The 22,742-nt window shown below is 43.0% G+C and overlaps 1 protein-coding gene and 1 pseudogene across 4 annotated transcripts in view; one reads left to right on the top strand and one right to left on the bottom strand.

The window, feature by feature from the left end:
- septin9b (septin 9b) overlaps nt 1-15,820 on the top strand; it is a 93,704-nt gene extending 77,884 nt beyond the window's left edge. For all 3 annotated transcript variants that reach the window (XM_084068448.1, XM_084068450.1, XM_084068449.1), the window contains 5 exons: nt 4,484-4,601; nt 10,326-10,421; nt 10,906-11,002; nt 13,452-13,503; nt 14,007-15,820. In XM_084068448.1, coding sequence (XP_083924574.1) covers nt 4,484-4,601; nt 10,326-10,421; nt 10,906-11,002; nt 13,452-13,503; nt 14,007-14,226 — 583 coding nt within the window. In that variant the 3' untranslated portion in view covers nt 14,227-15,820. The remainder of the gene's footprint in view (nt 1-4,483; nt 4,602-10,325; nt 10,422-10,905; nt 11,003-13,451; nt 13,504-14,006) is intronic.
- A 285-nt stretch (nt 15,821-16,105) lies between these two features.
- Nucleotides 16,106-22,151, bottom strand: LOC311055370 (protein O-mannose kinase-like; annotated as a pseudogene). The gene is made up of 2 exons: nt 22,136-22,151; nt 16,106-16,942 (listed from the first exon to the last, which is right to left on the bottom strand). The product of its transcript is annotated as a protein O-mannose kinase-like (transcript).
- Between the last annotated feature and the right edge of the window lie 591 nt (nt 22,152-22,742).

The raw sequence follows: 22,742 nt of genomic DNA, 5'->3' as shown, positions 1-22,742 counted from the left end.
TTCCTCAATTAGCCCCCCCCCCCCCCCCCCCCCCTCCTCCCGTTTAGCCCGAAGTGCCCTCTCTCTAAGCACTAGGCTACGGTTATATATGTTGGAAAGTCCTACCACACGTCCTGTATATGCAGGTACACCCATGTAACGGTCTTAGATGCATATGCATAGAGTTTTATATATCTAGAGGGCGGACTGCCCCGCCCCCAGCTCTTCATTTCAATGAAAGTTGCTCATTGGCGTTTGAAGCACCCGGAAGTCTGCCGGAATACCAATATCGGGTCCAATAGAGCGACCATAGAGTTATGAGCAGGAGCACAAACGGTAGATGCACGCGCAGTAGCATTTTAAATGCGGAAGTGTTGCTATCCCAGGTTTGACCACCAGGCGACGGCCGCTTCACTGTGTCTACTGTGGTTCTGGGGGGCTTGTGCATACCATATGCCCTGACCGTACAGGGGTGAGACAGACAGGAAGTGATGTTTCTCTAAACGGTACCCAGAAGCTTCAAGGTCAACATGCACGTAGATATGAGCTGTGGACTCACTTACATTGCAGGGGCTGGTGTTGAGATCTGACACACAGCGCTTTGGATTAGAAGATATAGATTATTAGAGATGCACAGACTCGCATCCTCAATTCCTCATGCATGCGCGCACACACACACACACACACACACACACACACACACACACACACACACACACACACACACACACACACACACACACACACACACACACACACACACACACACACAGCGGGACAAGCAGACAGACAGTAAAGTCAGTTTTGACAGCAGCTAAATCCTTGTCCTTGTGCTCTCCAGCACTCAGCCATTACGTTTGATCTTCCAATTGAATTGAGCCTGGCTCATGGTCTTCTACACTACACAGAGAGAAGAAAGAGAGAATTCTGGAATAGTTCTTCTGAAAGGCCGATAGCTCGATCCCTCCGTTATTCTCTCTCTCTCCTTAGCCCCCCCACCCCACCCCCTTTTTCATTTCTCACACAAACAAAATCTCCTCAGTTGAGGTTTTGAAACAAGGGGCCTGTTATCAATTACTCAGACACAATGCCAAAGCCATGCGTCTGGACGGCTCCCTGCTTCTTCACCATATGGCTAGCATCAAACAAACAGGCAGGGGAAACGATGGTGATATACTTTCATTGAATGTATTCAGTAACACTGGTAGCCCCATGTCAGCTAATATCAGTGCAGATATCAGGTTTTATAGTATGTGGCTTTTTGTTTTGATTTGATTTATGAAGGTTTTGACGTATTTTACATACGTCCGTATTTTTGCTCCAAGGTATTTTTATGTTGTGTGCGTGAGTGTGAGTGTGTGTGTGTGTGTGTGTGTGTGTGTGTGTGTGTGTGTGTGTGTGTGTGTGTGTGTGTGTGTGTGTGTGTGTGTGTGTGTGTGTGTGTGTGTGTGTGTGTGTGTGTGTGTGTGTGTGTGTGTGTGTGTGTGTGTGTGTGTGTGTGTCTGTGGTTTGAGATAAGTAGTGCTGAACATAGGCAAATGCACTATTATTTCTCCCATTTTTGATAATGGCAAAGTCAACCGCACTATTAACTTCTAGGTTGTCCTCTTGTTTCTTTGGTTAAGATGAGAACAAGGGATCTGTCCAGACAATGTTACAATTTGAGTATCAACCGAAGCTGTAGATCCAGAAAGGGAAGGGAGTGCTATTTGTCGAGTGGCTGCCATTTTCTGCCACTTGGCAAGCTGTGTCACACGAACCACAGTGACACTTTCAGAGAATAGTCCATGAAGCCTTTTAGATTTGTACATACATGGCTGCCATTTCTGTTTTTAAAGCGTGTGACCTTAACCTTTAACGCGCGTGCGTGCATGCGTCATGCATATGGTTTGTGTGTACATACATGACATGTATGTTGTTCATGCAGAAGAACACATATAACACATTTGGACATGTGTGTGTGTGCACTGATGCATATGATACGTGACTCAGATGCACCTCAGTTCACATGTAGTTGCATCTGTTCACATCGAGTGCAGTCAAATACCATGTCACTAATGTATGCGAGACACGCACACTTAACATGTGTTTACATGTGTGACATAGACGCTCCCCCCCCCTCTCACACACACACACACACACACACACACACACACACACACACACACACACACACACACACACACACACACCAGAAGCAGAAGCCATTCTAAATCTGCATGAGAGTGCATAAAAATGTATTGTTGACGCTCTCAATCAATCATTCTCCATCTGTCTCTCTCTCTCTTTCCCTCTCTTCTCCTGCTCCCCGTGGGTGTTTGTACCAGGCTTGCCTGGCATGGCATGACCAGGGCTAATTGCAGGGCAAAGGTCGTATGAGGGACATTCCATCTATCACTGTTCAGGAAGAGGAAAGAGAGAGGAGTGAGAGAGAATAGAGGAGTTACTTAAGGGAATGGACCAGTATTACAGGGACCGGTAGTCAGAGCTTCACTAATCCTAGTTTTTTTTTTTTTTTAACCACAGACAATCAAAATTGACTGCCATTACTGGAGAAAAGGAAATCACTCATTAGTTTAGCACTACATTTGACTCCCAATCTACTGCATGTTACTAGTTTAGTGTTCAAGCTCCTTGTTGTGTCTCACCTTGGAGGTGGCAGTGGCTCAGGGGTAGAGTGGCCGGTAGAGCGGCCGGAGGGGAACCGCAAGGTTCCCAGTTCGATCCCGGGCTCCCCCAGAGTTGATGTCGAAGTGCTCCTAATTGCTCCCGATGAGCAGGTTGGTGCCTTGCATGGATTCCTCCGACATCGGTGTATGAATGTTTGTGTGAATGGGTGAATGTAATGCAGAATCTATGTAAAGCGCTTTGGATAAAAGTGCTATATAAATGCACCTTTTACCATTTACCACCTTCCTTTGCCATGTTTTGCTGTGGTTATATAGGTCATGGTCAAGCAAAACAGGCTGAAGGGTGTCTCTGGAGGCAGATGATGTGTGACAAGGTCAATGTTATAAGTGTAGTAGTCATGGGATTACAATCATGAGACAATCAGAAGACAATCAGAATTAATCTGAGGAATACAATAGACCAAGATTGCCCCCTAGTGGTTACTCTGTCTCACAACGTTCATAACTCAGAAAACCCAAAGAGGGTGTGATGTCTCACTCTCCAAGAGCCCCATTATAGCTTTAACAGCATCAGATATACACTACTGAAAGATATTTCCTCTGTTGGTGAATGATGCTTTGGGATAAACAGAAAATCTGTCGATCGGGGGGAAAAAGTCATTTCCCTGGTTTGTTGAACTGGCTCAGTAGGCTTAGGTGCATGAATAGCAGTGTACAATGTTGTGCTAGGCAATCCTCAGCTCAACTTGTATTCTGTATCTGTCTTTCCTCACACTATGCTCTAGATCTGCTATTTTCACCACTACCATTATTACATTTTTTATTTTATTTTTATGAAACATTTAAAGGTAGGGTAAGTTATTTACTTTGGTTTAAATAGTTGTTAAATAGCTCTATATTCTGATAGTACTCATTGCTATAGAGTGTTTGTTCGGTAAAAGCAGTCTCCCATGTCTCTCCAGCTCTTTATTAAACTGAAAATGCATTTCCAGTGCTCTCTCCTGATTGGCTTAAATGTTGTCACCTACCTGAGAATGTACTGTATTCACTTTACTAAAGAGCTGGAGAGACCCCTGTGACCGAACAAACGCTCTGTAGCAATGATTACTATCAGAATATAGTACTTTAACCTTTTTAACAAATACAAAAAAAAATTGCACAAAATATCACTTACCGTACCTTTAATGTAGGAAACAAAAAAGGGGGATATTTATTTGCGACCCATAAAAATTGGTCCATGACCCGAAGATGGGTCCCGACCCACTGTTTGGGAAACAGCGCTTTGAAAACAAGTTATTTAAAGGTAGGTTAAGTGATTTGCTTTGGTTAAAATAAGTGTTAGATAGCTCTATATTCTGATAGTACTCATTGCTATAGAGTGTTTGTTCAGTATTAGGAGTCTCCTTGTCTCTCCACCTCTTTATTAAACAGAAAATGCATTTTCGTTTCAGTTTCAGTTTCATTTCCAATTTTATCCAACCAGGACAGAGAACTCAATCAGGATATAGATTTTAAATTGGAAGTGATGACACTAAGAAATGAGCAGGCAAAATTGGAACTGGAACACTATACAAATTAAGCTTAAAAATGGGTACTTTCACCTGATTGGCTGAGATGTTGACACCTACCGGAAAATGTATTTTCTGTTTATTAAAGAGCTGGAGAGACGGGGAGACTCCTGTTACTGAACAAACACTCTATAGCAATGATTACTATCAGAATATAGTGCTTTAACCTTTTAACAAAATACTTTTTGTTTTAACCAAAAAATATCACTTACCCTACCTTTAAGTAAGAAGCATACAAACATAACCATCATAAAGTGTGAGAAGTTGTCCTAACAGTGTGTTGTGCTGTGTGTGTGTCCTCTGCAGCCTGAGGCCTCTGGATCTAGAGTTCATGAGACGTCTCAGTAAGGTTGTCAACATCGTACCCGTCATCGCCAAGGCTGACACGCTCACTCTAGAGGAGAGGGACTACTTCAAACAGACGGTGAGAGCTGTGTGTGTGTGTGTGTGTGTGTGTGTGCGCCAGTGTAAAGTAACTAAGTACATTTACTCAAGTATTGTACTTAAGTACAATTTTGAGGTATTTGTACTTTACTTGAGTATTTTCAATTTCCAATACTTTTACTTCTACTTCACTACATCTCAGATGCAAATATTGTACTTTTACTCTACTAAAATTATTTGAAAACTTTAGTTACTAGTTACTTTTCAGATATAAGTTATGATATTATTATTTAGAGGTGGAAATTAGAGCATCACCCTTAAGCCTGTGTGTGTGTGTGTGTGTGTGTGTGTGTGTGCGCGCGCGCGACCGCGCGTCTGCTTTCGCATTTCATACATGTGTTTGCTTGCACTCGCCCCCTTACCTTCCCAGCTGTAACAACCTGCAGCAGGTCTTTAAAGTGAGCTTAAAATACATGGATGAACAACATGGGTACAGGTCGTTAAAATAGTCAGCAGGAACACACACACACACACACACACACACACACACACACACACACACACACACACACACACACACACACACACACATTCTCTCACTCTCACTGGTTGGTAGCATATATAAAGCAGTGCCAGACATCACAAACAGAAGCCATCTGGATGAAGCCACAGGTCACCCATCCTGGGAAGTGGCACGTTGTCTCAATAGCCGTAACACGTCCAAAGTCATGTCTGCTTCAGAAGGAAGCATTTAACCCATTCAGTCCGGGAACGCATCTGTGTGTCATTTTAAGATTTCTTTGGGCTATTCAAAAATAGCAGATCTACAAGCTCATGAGCTTGTAGATATTTGAATATATATATTTTTTTTTAAATTGATTTTTTTTTACTCAAATCTTTGCTTCTGGGATTCCCTATTACAAAATATTGGGGGTCCACAGCCAAATACATATAATGTATTTGGGGGTCCTTGACATGAAAAAGCTTGAGAACCACTGATATTGAAACATACGTTTAAAAAAAATATATATATATATATAAAAATATTTGCACACATTTTCACGATAAAAAAAAAAACTTGCAGATCTACAAGCTCATAGCGAGGCAAGCTTTAGATCTACTATTTTTGAATAGCCCAACAAAATCTTAAAAATGACACAGATGCGTCCTTGGTCTGAGTGGGTTAAGACCCTTTTTTTATGCATTTATTTACAGTATGGTGTTTCAGAAGGGGAACTTCTGCCCAGCGGAGCACACACTAGCCCGTCATTACCGGAGAATTACTGGGTGAAAAAGAGGGAGATTGTAAGCAGACGTCTGCCAAGTTCTCAGACGTTCTCTTTTCGGTGGTATGACGACCACTTAAACCCTACTATATGGTTGACCGGGGTCCCTCAGGGCTCTATACATGGACACGGCGTAGTGTCATCAGCGTGTCATAGCTGGGGGGCGGAGTCAGCGATGGAGGGAAAACATTGATTCACTTTTGTCTATATATACAATTTGAATCCTGCGCCATGTCGGTTGTCCGTATGCGACGCCAGTGTGACGGTGTGACGTAATCTGACATCACGATGACAACGCCAGTGTGACGTAATCTCACGACAGCATGACATCACATGACATCACATCCTACCTATAAATTCTAGGATGCCGTCAGATCGCACCAGTTCGACGGCTTCCATAGTGATAAATAGTAATAATCTATACAAGGAACTCTCTCCACCACAAGAACTCTCTCCACCACAATGACGACAACTTCACCAAAGCCACAACGGCTGGAGATACAACGCCAGACATGGCGCACTGCAAAGTGAACGACGCGTCACGCTAGACGTTCGGGCCGCGTAGCGGCCCGAACTTCTAGTTAGTTACAATGGGAGTCGCGTGATTTTCTAGTCAAATTTCTTTTAAAGAATAGCCATTTTTTTAAATTAACCCATTCAATCCGGGGGACGCATCTCTGTCATTTTAGATTTTATTTGGGCTATTCAAAAATGGCAGATCTATGGCATCTATGTTCTAAAAGCAATATTGGAAGCCAGGATTGATCATGATTATACAATGTCTATGGGTGTTTTAACTACACCCGTAGCCGTGATATAATCACAATATATTACAGGCACTCTTGCTTGACTATTAAAAGTGCCTTGCTTTGCTTTATTTACTCAGTCAATATGTCCTTCATGAAGCAGAGGTTTTGTACCGTTAAAGGCAGTGGTGTGAAGTAACTAAGTACATTTACTCAAGTACTGTACTTAAGTACAATGCTGACGTACTTTTACTTTACTGGAGTAACCACTTCAGCCCTATTTTATACATAGGCTTTGAACACAGGAGTTTTGCTTTAAAAGAGTATTTTTTTATTGTTACTTTTACTTACAGTAGATAAAATATCTGAAAATATACTTCTTCCACCACTGGTTAAAGGTTCTGCTGTCCAGACCGAATTCAACAAGAATTCAACAAAGCCACATGGACCAAAAATAATCAAATCCATGTCAAAAACAATGCAGTAAACAAAAGCCAATATTTCAAACTGTGAGCACCGGCCTCGTCCAGTGATGTTGGCCATGGCTGTGGTGCTCACAGGGGGTATATTTTTGTTTTTAAAAACCCATCCATTATATTTTTTTTTTCATAGGGTCCCAAATAAGAATGAATGCTGCGTGGGCTAACAGTCCTACAGTACGCTGTAACCTCACAGCCTCATGTCCTCACCATCACTTTCCCCTCTCTGCCACATGTGGTGTCCCTGCTGGACGGGGGTGGAAAACATCTGCTATTATAGTATCGTTGCTGTCAGGCAGAAACCTTGTATCTCCATGTTTCTGCTCTTGTAATTTGATACCCTACTTTGTCGTACAACATTGTCGCTCAAAATTAAGTTTGAGCCACAATGGTTTTGTGTGTGTGTGTGTATGTATTTGAGGTGGTTAAAGGGATAGTTCACCCCCCAAATATTTTTTTTCTATCGATTAGTCACCCCATGGAGACTTGAATTCATGGATATTTTTTGTTTTTGTCACATTCCTAAGCCAATAATTTGATGACCAGCGGACCGGTAGGCAGCGGTTCCAGTTGGCGACGCAACGGAGACTCTTTGTATCTCCTACCGGAACTGCTGCCGGTCATCAAATTATTGGGGTAGGAATGTTACCAACTAAAATAAATCCATGAATTCAAGTCTCCATGGGTTGTCATTTTGAGGGTGAACTATCCCTTTAAGTCTGTGGGTTTTATTAATATTCAACCAATGAAAAGTAGCTTGTGAGCTCGTGACTAAACAATAACTACATTGAGTCCATTGAAAAACAGGTTCTCTTTTCTTACCATTTCCTGAAAAGGAAGGGTTTTGGATATAGAAGGTTTCCGCCAGCCCGGTTTCCTCTTTCTGTTCCCGTGTGTGTGTGTTTGTGTGTTTCTGTTTGGCAACAACACACAGTCCATGGGGGGGGGGGACGATCACAATCCTCCGCTCCCATCGCTCGTTTCATCGCTCTCTCTTCATGGTTTCCGGCCTTGTGTGGCCGCTTCAATCCGGGAACGCATCTCTGTCACTTTAGATTTCTTTGGCTATTCAAAAATAGCAGATCTACAAGCTCATAGCGCGGCACCGAGAGTGCCGCGCTATGTAGCTCTATGTAGATAGAGCTTGTAGATCTGCTATTTTTTTTTATCGTGAAAATTTGTGCATATCTTTGAATATATATTCTACAAACAGTTTTTTGAAAAAACATATGTTGCTATATCAGTGGTGCTCCAACTTTTCCATGTCAAGGACCCCCAAAATTTGGCCGCGGACCCCCATCTCAAAATATGTTGTTCAGGTACCCCCAGAAGCACAGACGGGAGTTAAAAATGTTCGCTTTAAAACGTATAAATATTCAAAGACTTGCACAATGACGTGACACAGACACAGTTCTCGGTCTTAAAGGGTCAATTCTAGAGTGGAGAAAGCAGGCTGGGCAGAGTGGGCGCTTTGACTACCGTTTTCCCTCGACGGACGCAACACCGTCCAGTAAGAACAAAACAGGGAGTGGACCAAAAAAGCCGGGCAGAGAATGCGAGCTGCAGGGCCTTTATAACAGTGTTGCTTTGGTTGGCCACACACGCTATGTAGGGCCCTGAAGATTATTGACTTAAAAACCTCCAGCCAAACTTTTTTTTCATTGCTTGCAAGTGGACATAATGAGAATGGAACCAGAGAGTTATTTTATTTTATTAGAGGTCTGCCCTATGTCTGTCCAGCTGTGTGCCTCCGCTCATGTTCCCCTCGCTGACCGTTGATGTGGCTTTTTTTCGTGGTTAAATGTCACTCGGTTTTGCATCCTATAATGTAACCCTGAGAAAGTTTCCTAGGGATAAACAATGAAGCCCTTTGATCGCTGGACCCGAGCAGTCAAAGTAGCAATTGTGCGGGAAGAACAGTCATTCATTTACAGCACATCACTCCAGAAAAAGGCCATTTGCCTCTTTTCTATGACGCTCCGTCTGTAAATAAGCCATTATAAAGACATATAGTGGATATAGGGGCGGCCATTTTATAAGCCATAACTATGTCTGGCTGTGTTTTCTCATAGTGGTGGTTAACCTCTACATTATCTCCTCCGTGTCGAGGAGATTAGGAGTCACTTAGCGTCGGCACCGCCAGCCCCAACAGCATGACAGAGTGTTTATTGAAGACGTTGAGTGGGCTAGTGGCCTCTATTCAATAATAGGGTCCTCCATCCTTCCCAACTTAGATGTCTGTGTGTGTGTATACATGATTTCAATAATGGCAGCTGTAGACTTCTACCAGCAACATGTGTGTGTGTGTGTGTGTGTGTGTGTGTGTGTGTGTGTGTGTGTGTGTGTGTGTGTGTGTGTGTGTGTGTGTGTGTGTGTGTGTGTGTGTGTGTGTGTGTGTGTGTGTGTGTGTGTGTGTGTGTGTGTGTGTGTGTGTGTGTGTGTGTGTGTGTGAGAAAGACAGGGATTGACTTAGTAGTTGGCTGCAGGCCAGCGCTGAGCTGGTGAGATGATGGATGAAGAAAGGCTTTGCTCCTGATTGATTGTTACAGTGTGTTGTCTGAGCGACTTCCCTTCCTCTGTCTCCGTGAGCGATTATTATAGCAACCTTTTTGTCTGTGGGTAATAATATGGACTTGTTATGGTATAGAAAAGGAAGCTGCAAAACCACTCTTGTCTCCGCCTCCTCATTTGTAAACCTTTTGAAGACTGTAGAAGGAGAAATGATCGTCAAGGATCTGGCATTTTAGGTATTCCGTAATGATGCAGCCACAATTATTTACACATTATCTGCCTGGAAAAGCGGAATTGTAACTATGGGTCCTAGACTATGGGTCCATTTTAACCACTTGACAATCGAGATTCAATAGGGTTTATTTGACACACACACACACACACACACACACACACACACACACACACACACACACACACACACACACACACACACACACACACTCACACTCACACTCACACACACCTACAAGCAGTGAAATGTTGGTGTGGCATGTTCCACAGACTGTGCTAACAATTGCAATATAACGATGATAATACTGGATTTAATACAAATAAAGATTAAATCAAGTTGGGCAAGACTGGCATGGGTAAAAACTCTTCAGCCCTATATACCTCATTGTACAAGAAATTATGAAAATCTACACACTCCCAACGTGTTGCACCAAGATGCATTGTGAGCTTGTAGATCAGTTGTTTTTGCTACGCTATGGCTAATGTTGTTAAATGTATCCCCATGCAGATTAGGGAAGAGCTGAGAGCCAATGGGATCGACGTGTACCCTCAGAAGGAGTTTGACGAAGATGCAGAGGACAGGATGATCAATGACAAAATCAGGGTGAGTTCAACAGGCTCGGATGTAAACCACAACAGTATGACAGCCACACGCATACCTTAAGTCAGTGGTTCTCAACCAGTGGTCCGGGGAACACCAGTGTGTAGCATCACAATCATTTTAACCACTTAGCTTTGGCTATTCAAAAATAGCAGATATACAAGCTCATAGTGCGGCACCGAGTGCCGCACTATGAGCTTGTAGATCTGCTATTTTTGAAAGATCTTGAAAATGTGTGCATATCTTTGAATATAATATATTTTTTAAAGTGAAAATTCTTTACTCAAATCTTTGTTTCTGGGGGTCCCTGGCACAAAACATTTTCAGATGGGGGTCCGCGGCCAAATGTATATCAATTTAGGGGTCCCCGACATAGGTTGAAAAAGGTACACCCAGCCCCCTTCAGTGATGAACAACGAACGCAGGACCTGACAACAAAGCTTTTCATGCCCCAATTCTTTGTGTGTGTGTCATACTCACTCAACAGGAGATGATCCCTTTTGCCGTGGTGGGAAGCGACCAGGAGTACCAGGTCAACGGAAAGCGGATTCTGGGCAGGAAAACAAAATGGGGCACCATAGAGGGTAAAACACCTACACTTAACACATGCTCTTACACATAAACACACACACAGTCACAGCTGGTCAATTTTCCTACAAAAAAGACAATGGAAAACGGGTCACCGTTTCAGATCGGATTTACCTTTGCCTGACTTACAGTACTAAATGTAGCTACAGTACTGCTGCCAGCATATGTTCCAATACAGTCGGCTGAATTTAAAGCCTCTGTCGTCATGCACCCTGTGGGCATGTGTTTATCATGTCCATGTTTGATTGTCTGTATTCTGGAGAGATTTAAGAGACAGGAGATGGGGATTTACTGAACCGTCTGTGTCTGATATAAGGCAGGGAAACGTGTCAGTGAGCACGCACGCACGCACGCACGCACACACGCACGCACGCACGCACGCACACACACTACCAGTAACTTCTTATACACTGTCTATGTTAGTTGGACTGTGCTGAGCTCTCGTACTGCCAATAGAGAGGTTCATTGGGGGGTGGAGGGGTGGGGTGGGGTGTCCTTGCCTTGCCTCATCTAGGGATGAGTGAGTGTGTTTTCCTACGCCGGAGGGGTGGTCGCACGGGGAGCCAGGGAACGATCGGAAGGGCAAACAGAGGTGCTGGAGGAGGTCTGGACGGAGGAATGTCACAACGTCTGGAGTGCTAGATCCTCCTTCACAAATGCACTTGACCTGTTCCCCTGTTGTATTATAGATTGCCTCGTCAAATCAATGTGGAGTGAATTAATGCATTAATTAATCAGAATTGTAGCCTTCAGATGTAGCCTACTTGCTGAAGTACGTGACGTGTATCCGACGACAACTGCACAGAACTTTTAGTCTTTCTCCAGGGAGGGCAAAAGTGCACACAGGAAAGTGGTCATTCCTGCTTATTGAGTATAGTGAGCGGTTGTTCTGAACGTGGGGTCCGGGGGACCCCCAGGGGTACTTGAAGGGGTTCCAGGGGGTCTCCAGCTGAATGATTGATAGTTGGAAACTAAATGGACTCTGAGAGCGTACAAATGGAAATTAAATAGAAATGGTTCTATTTGTGCAAAAAACTAACAGAGGATTTTACAGAGATGTTTTGGGGTTGCAGGGATGAAGAAATTGGTGGCCTTAATGCATATCAAACTCAGTGTTCTGGAAATCTAAAAAAGTTTGAGAATCACTGATGTAGAGTATAAATGGAATATGTTTGCTCGTCTTCACATTGAGGTGCAGAGTGCATCTTATGCTCTTAGCAATATGCTTATGCTCTTCCAAATGGACTCAAGTAGAGATGTACTGTATGATAAGTTGAAAATGTGTGGGAAATGCAGTGGGTCTCTGGCTGAGCGAACAATGGCTCCTTTCTAGCAAGCCTAGGAGGTGGTGGTTCACACAGGCAAGGAGGTGAGAGGAGGAGGAGGAGGAGGGATTTGGGGCTTGTCATCACTGACAATAAATTAAGCCACAGAGGAGTCCTCTCTGGATGTGTATAGTTCTTAAAACAAGGTCTCTGTTACAACTGGGCGAAGGACATTTCATTTCATCCAGTTAAATTAACACTGAAGAATTTACTGTGTACTTTATGTGTGTGTGTGAGAGAGAGAGAGAGAGAGAGACAGAGGGAGAGAGAGGGGGTTGGGCGGGGTATGTTCATTGAGAGTGAGAGACTTGTGTATTTCAGCCTATAGCTAACCATGTATATGCATATAAATACACAGTGTATGTTTCAGGGTCTCTCATTGTGTCCTATTGGGGTTGGGGGGCACTGGTATGGTTTTTCTTTGCAAGTTAACTTAGGAGTGCTTTCCCTCTCTCCACCACTAATCAACACTCCCAGATCCAGCTGTTACCCCGCTCTCTTCCTCTCCCTAACGCTCAAGGAGAATTTAATTTCCTGCCCTTGGATTTCAAAGCGTTGCATAAATAGTATCCCTTTTTTATTTTTTTACGTTTATGGACTTGACATAATCTATAATTCAAACACGTGTTTGCCCTACTAGAGAGGGAGGCACCAGCGGCTTGTCACAGGGACTTAGTTAAAATGTCTCATTTACGTTCTTCAATATAGGGGTGGGGGTGTTGGCGGCGGTTGAGATGTATTAAATTACTGGGAAGTGGAAGAAGGTATTATCTTGACTTAAGAAAATTGCTGCAGATGTCAAGTTGGAGAATGTCCTTCAGCTGACTTTAGTGCAAATCTGCCATCTAGTGGTGGGAGATGGAATAACGTGAGTTTGTTGGTTGGTGTATGCAGTGGAAGATGGTTTCATTGCAGTGTGCAGTATCAATAGGTGTATGATGTATGCCTACTGTTCTGAACAATATTCAATAGTGCTTCTCCTTTTATTTATATAAATAAAATCAAAGGCAATAATATGTGCCTGTTCTGCATGCATTATGTCCTAAATGTGGAGATTATTCTGGCAGAGGTTTTCTTTCATACAATGTAATTTGACATAAGTTCCTTTCTCTTTTTGCAGTTGAGAATATTGCACACTGTGAGTTTGCTTACCTTCGAGACCTTCTCATCAGGTAAGTTTAACTATTGAATTCTTAGGTGCGAATGGCTTTCTGATCGTTTTTTCTTTATGTTAGCCAATCTTTGTTTTAATATTTTTTCTGATAAGCCTGGGTGACATTTAAAACTAACACTTATGCTTTTATGTAAGTTGTTTTGCACGGAAGATCCTTATTTATATGCTCTTTATCTGCTCTTTATCTATACTTTCTGTGAAAATGGACACAATAAACCCTATAACACCTAACAATTTAATTTGTTTGTTTTGTTTTACACAATTATGAGTACTGGGTGACATTTAAAACTAACACTTATGCTTGTATGTAAGTTGTTTTGCAAGGAAGATCCTCATTTATATGCTCTTTTTATCTATGCTTTCTGTGAAAATGGACACAATAAACCCTATAATTAACACCTAACAATTTCGTTTTTTTGTTTTGTTTTACACAATTATGAGTATAAGGTCTCACGTTTAAAAGTTTCAGTCCTCTAACATTCTCTGCCCTTCTCTTTTCAGAACACACATGCAGAACATCAAGGACATCACAGGCAGCATCCACTATGAGATGTACCGAGTTCGCCGGTTAAACGAGTCCAACGTCGGCCCCGACTCCCAGCCACCCACTGGCCCACAGCCCAGTGGTCCTCCCAAGGCTAATGGTCAGCCCAATACAGTCCCCAGTGTGCAAGCCAACGGGGTCGCTGTTAAGCATGAAGCTCTGTCCCACGAGATGTAGAGAGATCTCTGTGAATGGGCCAGACAACTGAGTCGTAAAAATATCACAAAATGAAACGAATGCAAAGGTTTCACTCTGCTTCACACAAGTGTGAGTACACATGTATATGTGAATGCATACAGTACATGCTCCACATCCATCTACACACACACACACACACACACACACACACACGCACACAGTGAGATTACCTAGGGAGCCGTCTTTGCTATAAACTGCCTAAACCACAGCTTTTCAAAGTGTTGAAGTTGCGTACACCAAATCATGCCGGCTGTGTGCAAAAGCAGGAGCTCCTCGTTTGACAAGAGCTGGAACCTAACCGAGCCAGGTGTTCAAAATGAAGTATGGCACATCAGACGATAATAGATCGAAGTCAAACGAGTAGCTTTTTCAGTGACTTCAATTTTGTCTTGTCGTGTATTAGTAATGTGTAGATGCTAGATTCGGGATCTAATTTAGTCTTATAGTATTATGGAGGGAGAGAAGACATCGACACATCTGCACTGCAAAATTAAATAAAAAAAACATCTGCAGTGTGGAGCAGCTGTTAAAAATGACAACCCCCGTTCTCTGTTATGATGTTTTTAAGAACCCTTTTTTTTGGCGCCAAACAACCCATTTCTCAAATCCCCTTTATTGTAATGCCAATTTGTTGTTGTACCAGCCTCAGTCCTACTGTGCATTTTACATGGCTCATTTACTATTGTATTTTTATTGCTGTTGTTGTAAAATTGTGTTGTTGATTATGAGGATGGGGTGAATGAGCGGAGCTGCCATGCCATTGCATTCATCCATTCTCATTATCAATCAATTTTCTTGACTGTAAACCAAATAAATGTATTTTTTTTGTCGTTCTAAAGAGAAGCACATAGAGAATAGATTTATGGGTAGGTATTTATGTGTACTTTTTTCCGTGTAATCCAATTCATTTCAGTAATGATATTACAACTATGGACTTTCAAAGAATCTTTCAGGTCTTACAGTAAATAGTGATGGTTTTCGGGCAGTGTATTTTGTTTTATTCATTCATATAATATGCTGTACTCTTAAAGGCTAGGCTACAATGTAAATAGCTTCCAAGGACTTTTCCTCCTAGTAAAGTTCATAAGTAGCCAGTACCGGTCATTGATATATTCAAACTTGTATGAATGAATGATTGCAATATGTGATGAATCCATCCAATTAATAATTATAACTCATATTCCTAATCCTATGGCGTTACTTTAGAAGATGGGTGAACCTTTTACCACAGAGTGTATGGATATGTGCCACCAAAAACCACCACCTTCAACGTCAGACAATCTCAGTAAATGTCTGATAAGATTATATTTACATTGATATGTTTCAGGAAGTACAGTGTTGCATTCAATCATATCAAATGATTCATTCCTCCGACACTCGCACAAAAACGGGTTTAAAAAAGCAAGATTCAAAAGCCAAGATGATTATTGTGGTCTCTGACTTAAAGAAAATTACTAATGGGATTACAGTTTGTTTACTGTTGTATAGTTATTGTGTAATTTGTTATGGTATTATAGAATAAGGTTTATCTTTGATATATCTCAAAGAAATAAAGATCGATATTTTTATTGTTGACAGTTTGTGGTCTTCATTGTAAACTCTTTTGAAAAAGTCCTATATAAAGTTATGTTTATTCATTGTTATTGGCAAATTGCCATGTTGCCAGAAACAGAATTGTTTGTATTTTGCCACAGACCCCAATCTGAAAAGATTTTATGCCAGGCACCCCCATGAGGAAAACTGGCAGAACAAGACTCGCTCACTGCAATTCTTTTTAAGGAAAACTCCTTAGAAAGACTTAAGAAAATATCATTTATTTATTTTAATTGCTCATCAAGTGCTCTGTGCTCATAGTGAATTAAAAAAGAAAACGTTTCGGTCCTGGGACCTTCGTCAGCAAGTCTGTACAGTCTACACTACAAAAATAATCATATTTGAACTGGAGGGGTCCCCAGTTCAAAGAGGAGAGGACCACGTCGCTCCCGGCCACGCTCCCCATCAGGCGGCGCGTCACCCCCGGGATCTTCCAGACGTCCGTCTTCTCGTCGAAGGCCAGGCCCTCGAACGGCCAGCGCTGCTCCGGCGCCACCTCGTCACCGATCACCTGCCGGTCCGCCGCATTTGGTCAGCAGGCCCCTGGCGGCGTCCACCTCCGGCAGGGCGTCTATGTCATTGACCACCAGGTGGAAGTCGCTGGTCAGCAGGAACTGGGTGAGGGCCTTCCCCGGCGAGTTGGAATCGCACATGACAAGGGTGCCCGCGGGGCTGTCGTGGAGGTAGTCGAGGGCGGACACGTAGTCCACGGCCAACCTCAGGCGTACCTGCCAGGTGTCGTGCTGCCGGTGTCTCTCCTGTGCCAGCACAGTGTCCAGGTTGTCCATGGATCCCAGTGGGTGGTACTCAGTGACCATCATGTGCTCCTCTGGGCACAGGCCCACCAGCTGCACCACCTGGGGGCCTTGCAGCGCCTGCAGCATGGACACACAGTGGAGGAAGTCCCACCGGAACTCCAGAGAGGTCAGTTTAGCCAACACCACCTTCTGACCTCTCCACTCTGACAGGAACAACCGCTTCACCCATCCCTGGCCGATCGGTTTCAACATGTGCACCTCCGTGTTGATGTGCGGACAATTCAACCAGGGCGAGCAATTTGTCATGTTTCCCACTTTAAAGTGTCTGGGAGGGCAGCTCTCGTCTGTCGCGTTCGTCAATGCGTTGACGAACGCGATGACGGAGCAGAGCCGTCAGACCATAGACATATAAAGGTAGACGCCTCCTTCGGCTCTGTGGCATTTGTATCTCGGGCACCATTATAGAGGAGGCAAGCTTCCGCTCTGACAGAACAAACGCTTGTGCATTACCCTGTAAAATAATGGAGTTTTATGCAGGGGCACAAACGGGACGCAAAGCTCGGCCTATCCGTGAAGCCAATGGGATGGGGATGGATGGATGGATGGATAGACAGACAGACAGACAGATAGATGGATACCTTTTTTGATCATCCAGGGGAAATTCAGGCACCAAATACGGCACAGCAGTAACAATCACAGATACAGAACTTCTATGCCCTGTATCTGTGACTGCTACAAGTACAGTAGGTACAGAAGAGTAACCTCAAAGTAAAAGACACAATGAATGATTAATAAAAGTATACAGACATATTACACCCCAATCATCCCACATGGTGCAGAACAAGAACACACCGTCATCAATAATAATAATACAAATCAAGTATAGACGTATGCGCCCTATACAATCATACAACCATACAACAATAAAGGTAGTAGCAAGGTAAGCCTAGTTATGACATCAACATAAACCACAGGTAACGTTACACAGATGACGACAGAGTGGATGTTACCATAGTCGCACACCGCAAAGTTTATCAATAACTACTGTATGACATCAGTACGACTCGTATGTGGCGATCAAGGAAGTTGATGCCTATTGCCTATACACCCGCCCATGCACACGGAAATGGTGCGTCCTCCACAGACCTTAGTGATGGGTCGTTCATGATCGATTCGTTCAAAAGAACTAGTTGCGGGCACCGCACTCCTTCGAGTCCTTGGTCAGTCCCGTGTATGCACCTGACCATATTGGCATAGCGTCGGATCTGTGGCTCTGGACATTCGGATGTCTGTATATGTCAGTCCTTGTCCCTTTTATACCCATATATGGATATTGCTGATGTCATCAGTACATGCCCATATATGGGGCTGACTGATTTGTTTGCGGTTGATGCCATGACGACATATTGAGGTTAGACAACACACTCCATATTTGGGTGTATAGCTGCATTTGGAACTCCTTATATGGTTATGCCTGAGTCAGATTGACGTCAGAGGTCCGCCCTCCGGCCGGCCCATTAGCCAATTTTAATATAGGATATGCAGTATGTAGTAATCACAAAAGTAAACTATCTTTAATGCATAAGGAAACCAGACCTTATGGCTGTGTTTGTCGTTGTTTCCATGAACATACACATAAACAAGGCTGCACAGATAACACAACTTATTTAGTAAATTATTGTCTCCGCAATTGTCTCCAGGCCGAAGGCATGGCCGAGACTATGTTTTTGCCCCTGTCAGTCCTGTGTCCGTCTGTCTGTGAGCAGCTAATCTCCGGCACCGTTGGACCGACCGATTGGCGTGAAACTGTGCACGCACGCTCTCTGGAGGCCAGAGCGCAACCTCTGCCCCAAATTTTCACATCGGCATTATAGCGCCACCAGGAGGCCGAATTTTGCAGAACACATATTTATTTCTCCTACAGATTTTGTCCAAACATCGCACTAATCTTGATCTCTATAGTCTACTCTAGTCATTTGATCAAGACAGATCTGTCAGATTTTTCATATTCCATCCTGATTGGCTAAGATTGGCTTCCAAAGTTTGCAGTAGTGGTCCGTTTTGAACAAAATGCCTCATGAACACAACATCCGATTGCCTTGACACTTTGCAGACATATTCCCATTAGGCCAAGGAAGAAATGCCACCCTACATTTTCAAATCGGCCTCATTGGTGGCGCTATAACAGGCAGATTCATGTTTTGGCCTGTAACTCTTGAACCGTAGGTCATACAATCAAAATTGGCTTTCAAAATTTGCAGGAGGGGCCCATTTTGCACAAAAATGCCTCAAATCATGAATGCAGACTGATTGCTGTGAAAGTAGGCCAAGGAAGAACCTCCACTCCAAATCTTTTACATCGGCTTCATGGGGGTACCTGGAAAGATTTCTACCCTCCAGGGGGTACCTGGGCCAAAAAAGTTTGAGAACCCCTGGTCTAAGGCACCCCCATGAGCAAAGTTTTGTCTTACATTTTTCAAAATGTTTCACAAATTTTCTTGATTTTTCAAAATGTTTTGAAAATACAACCTTGACACATTGCGCGTCAGAAATTGTGAGCTTTTAGATTTTTTTTTTCTAGTAGCCCAAGTATAAAATAGTTGAAGTGGTTAAACTGATTTTGATGCTATATTAACACATTTTTCTGGGGACCCCCTGGGGACCCCCCCCCACCAAGGACCACTGGGGGTCCCCGTGCTCCACTTTGAGAACCAGTGGTCTCTAGAGCAGTGGTTCCCAAACTTTTTAACTCAAGACAAAAGAGAAATTAGACATTTGCCCACGACCCAAGCTAGTAAAATTTGTATTTATGAAATACTTTATTTATGAAAAAACAATGAAAAGTTGTGATTTTTTTTGTTGAAACTTTTAAAAATCTTTTGAAATAATATATTTTTAAATGTAAGAAATGAAAAAAGGGGATATTTATTCACAGCCCACACAAATTGGTCCGCGACCCAAAGATTGGTCCCGTCTAGAGACTATAGAGCCATGGTCTGTCTAGACTAGCACTGGTTCTTGAGGGTGTTCCAGGGGATCCCCAGTAAAAATAATTAATATGGCAAAAATGAGAACCACTTTAAGAATAGCCAGATCTATATATAGTACCTTTTATTAGAAGGATAAACCCCTTGAGATGCACCATCTCATCGAGGGGGTCCTTTGCACAAAGGTCTGCAAGGTCACAACGCCGCTCGCATTGAGCTTGTAGATCTGATTTTTTATTATTTTTACCAAGGACAAATGTTAAAACTTGTAACTAGGTCTACTACACAAATATTGTATGGGGGTCCCTGGCACAAAATATTTTCAGATGGGGGTCTGCGCTAAACAGGCTACATATAGGCCTAGTAATTTAGTGGTCCGTGACTGTGATATGAAAAGGTTTGAGAATAAATATAAGATAAATATATTTTTTAATGGTGCACAGTGTTTATCATTATTATTATTGACAAAATATCATAAATAAGCTTGTTATAGACTTGGCAATACCATATTCTTCAATTCAATTCAATTCAATTCAATTCAATTTTATTAAAGTGTCAAATCACAACAAGTTGTCTCAAGACACTTTACATGTAGAGAAGAGACCCAACATCCCACCCTGAGCAAGCAATTTTGCGACAGTGGCAACGAAAAACTCCCTCTTAATTCAACAGGAAGAAACGTCAGGCAGACCCTAGGCTCTAGGGCGGGGGCCTTCTGCCTCGACCGTGTTGGGGGAAAGAAGAGAGAGAGAAAGGGAGAGACAGAGGAGAGACAGAAAGAGATACAGTGCAAGCAGTAACAATAACAATAATAGCAAATATAATAGTGTAAGATACTAGCATATGATAGTATAATATAGTACAGCAATAGTGTGTATGCAGTATATAATGGAATAATATAAAAATGTTTAAGATAATATAATATGCGGTATAGTGTAGTGTAGTAGAAGTCCACGGTCGTGTCCAGGTCGTGCTCCATGGAGAGAGGCCCGGTCCGGTCCGCAGTCACAGTCTTGAGCCGCAGCTGGGGGTCCGTAGTAACAGTCCAAAGACTCCATGGAGAGGCCCAGGCCCGGTCCGCAGTCACAGTCTTGAGCCGCAGCTGGGGGTCCATAGTAATAGTCCATGGACCTGCGACGTGGGTGGTAGAAGAAACTCCGGGGAACGAGTCCCCGGTTGTAGAATTAGTGGCAGGCCTTACTAGAGCGTGAATCCGTACAGGGTTAATTACGATTGTACCAATGGGACACAAACCCACACAACCAAAGGGAGGACGGGAAGAGAGAGGACGAGGGGAGAGAGGATGACTATAGGGGGACTGAGTCTATACACTTCGGCTATAGGCTTTATCATAGAGAAAGGTTTTTAGTCTAGTTTTAAATATACAGAGTGTGTCTGCTTTACGGACTGAGACTGGGAGAAGGTTCCACAGCTGAGGTGCTTGAAACTTAAATGCTCTACCTCCTGTTCTAGTTTTTTGGGGGTTTACTGGAACCGTAAGCATTTTTTCATACTGTGGACGCAGTGGTGTTCTGGCTGGTTTACGGGGCTCGATGAGTTCTTTGAGATATACTGGTGCCTGTCCATTGAGAGCCTTGTATGTGAGGAGGAGAACTTTAAACTCTATTCTGTATTTAACCGGGAGCCAGTGCAAAGAGGCCAATGAAGGAGTGATATGATCTCTTCTTCTGGTTCCTGTCAGTATGCGCGCAGCGGCATTCTGGACAAGCTGCAGGCTATTTAGGGACTTACTTGGGCATCCTGATAGTAAGGCGTTGCAATAGTCCAGCCTAGAAGTAACAAATGCGTGGACAAGTTTTTCTGCATCATTTTGGGACAGAATGTGCCTAACTTTTGCAATATTACGCAGGTGAAAAAAGGCATTTCTTGAAATTTGTTTTATGTGGGACTGAAAGGACATGTCTTGGTCAAACGTGACTCCCAGATTCTTTACAGTGGCCCTGGAGGTCAAGGTAATACCATCTAGGGTAAAATTCTCATCGATTAATTTATCTCTGAGGTGCTTAGGGCCGAGTACAATAACTTCAGTTTTGTCCGAGTTGAGGAGTAGGTAATTACGGGTCATCCAACTCTTGATGTCTATAAGACATGCTTGAAGTTTAGACAGAAATACAGATTCTTCTGTATTTCTTAGTGCTTGTACAATGTTTTAAGGTTTCTAAGTATGACAATAATAAGGCTTTAAAAACAGCAATATTTGGACGTTAGCAAATTCTCATGGGGCCCACTGTTCCTGTCCACGCAGGTGGCAAAAAGTATTGACACTGTCGTACGAAGAAATATAAATCAACAAGGGGCCAGATTTGGCCAATAAAGAGCTGCGCCACACAGAGAACACGTGTCAGCATCCAACCAATCAGGACACCCGGCTGAAGAGGGCTGCAGAGTTGTTTACATTGAAATGATTGAATTCTTAAGCATTTGGATAGAATGTATATTTGTATAATTTCTGTAAAGGTTTGACCGTAGTTATTTGGTCTTTTCATCAAGTAGCCAATAGACCCCTTAACAGAGCAGACGACGTCACACTGGCTCCAAACGTCATACTAGCTCCAAATGAAGCCCATTCTGTCAGGTCACGCTAGGACTCGCCTCACTAGCCAACACACAAGGGGCTCGGGGTGTAAAACAACAGCTTGAGAATTGATTGCATGAAACAATCACCTGTGCTGTGCATCCAGTCTCAATGTTAGTAAACAAATAATTGCTAACGTTAGCTCAAACATGTGAACTGGAAGAACGTTGGTAGAAGAACATCCAGCAACATTGATGTTCTTGAAGAAATGTCAACTCAAGAGGTAAAAACTAAAAGCTGTCATAGCCTGTACAATGTGAAATATACTTTATTGCAGTGGTTTTCAACCTTTTTCGCGTCAATGACCCCCAAATTGACACATATTAGCCCAGGGACCCCCATTTTAAAAGATATGCCAGGGACTCAACCATTTTGATTCCTTGGGGGTCCCAATCTACACTGTAGTACCATCATCAGTGTTCATTTAACTCTGAGAGTGTACAAAATGGAACCAAATGGACCCGTTTGGTTCCATTTTGTACTCTCTCAGAGTTACAGACATACAAGGGTCTATTTGGTTCCTAACTATTAATTTGGCTGGGGACCCCCTGGCCGGAACCC

The sequence above is a fragment of the Gymnoscopelus microlampas genome (assembly GCF_963454915.1).
Source record: "Gymnoscopelus microlampas genome assembly, chromosome: 2".
NCBI lineage: Eukaryota > Metazoa > Chordata > Actinopteri > Myctophiformes > Myctophidae > Gymnoscopelus > Gymnoscopelus microlampas.
This window is presented reverse-complemented; position numbering and strand designations above follow the sequence as displayed.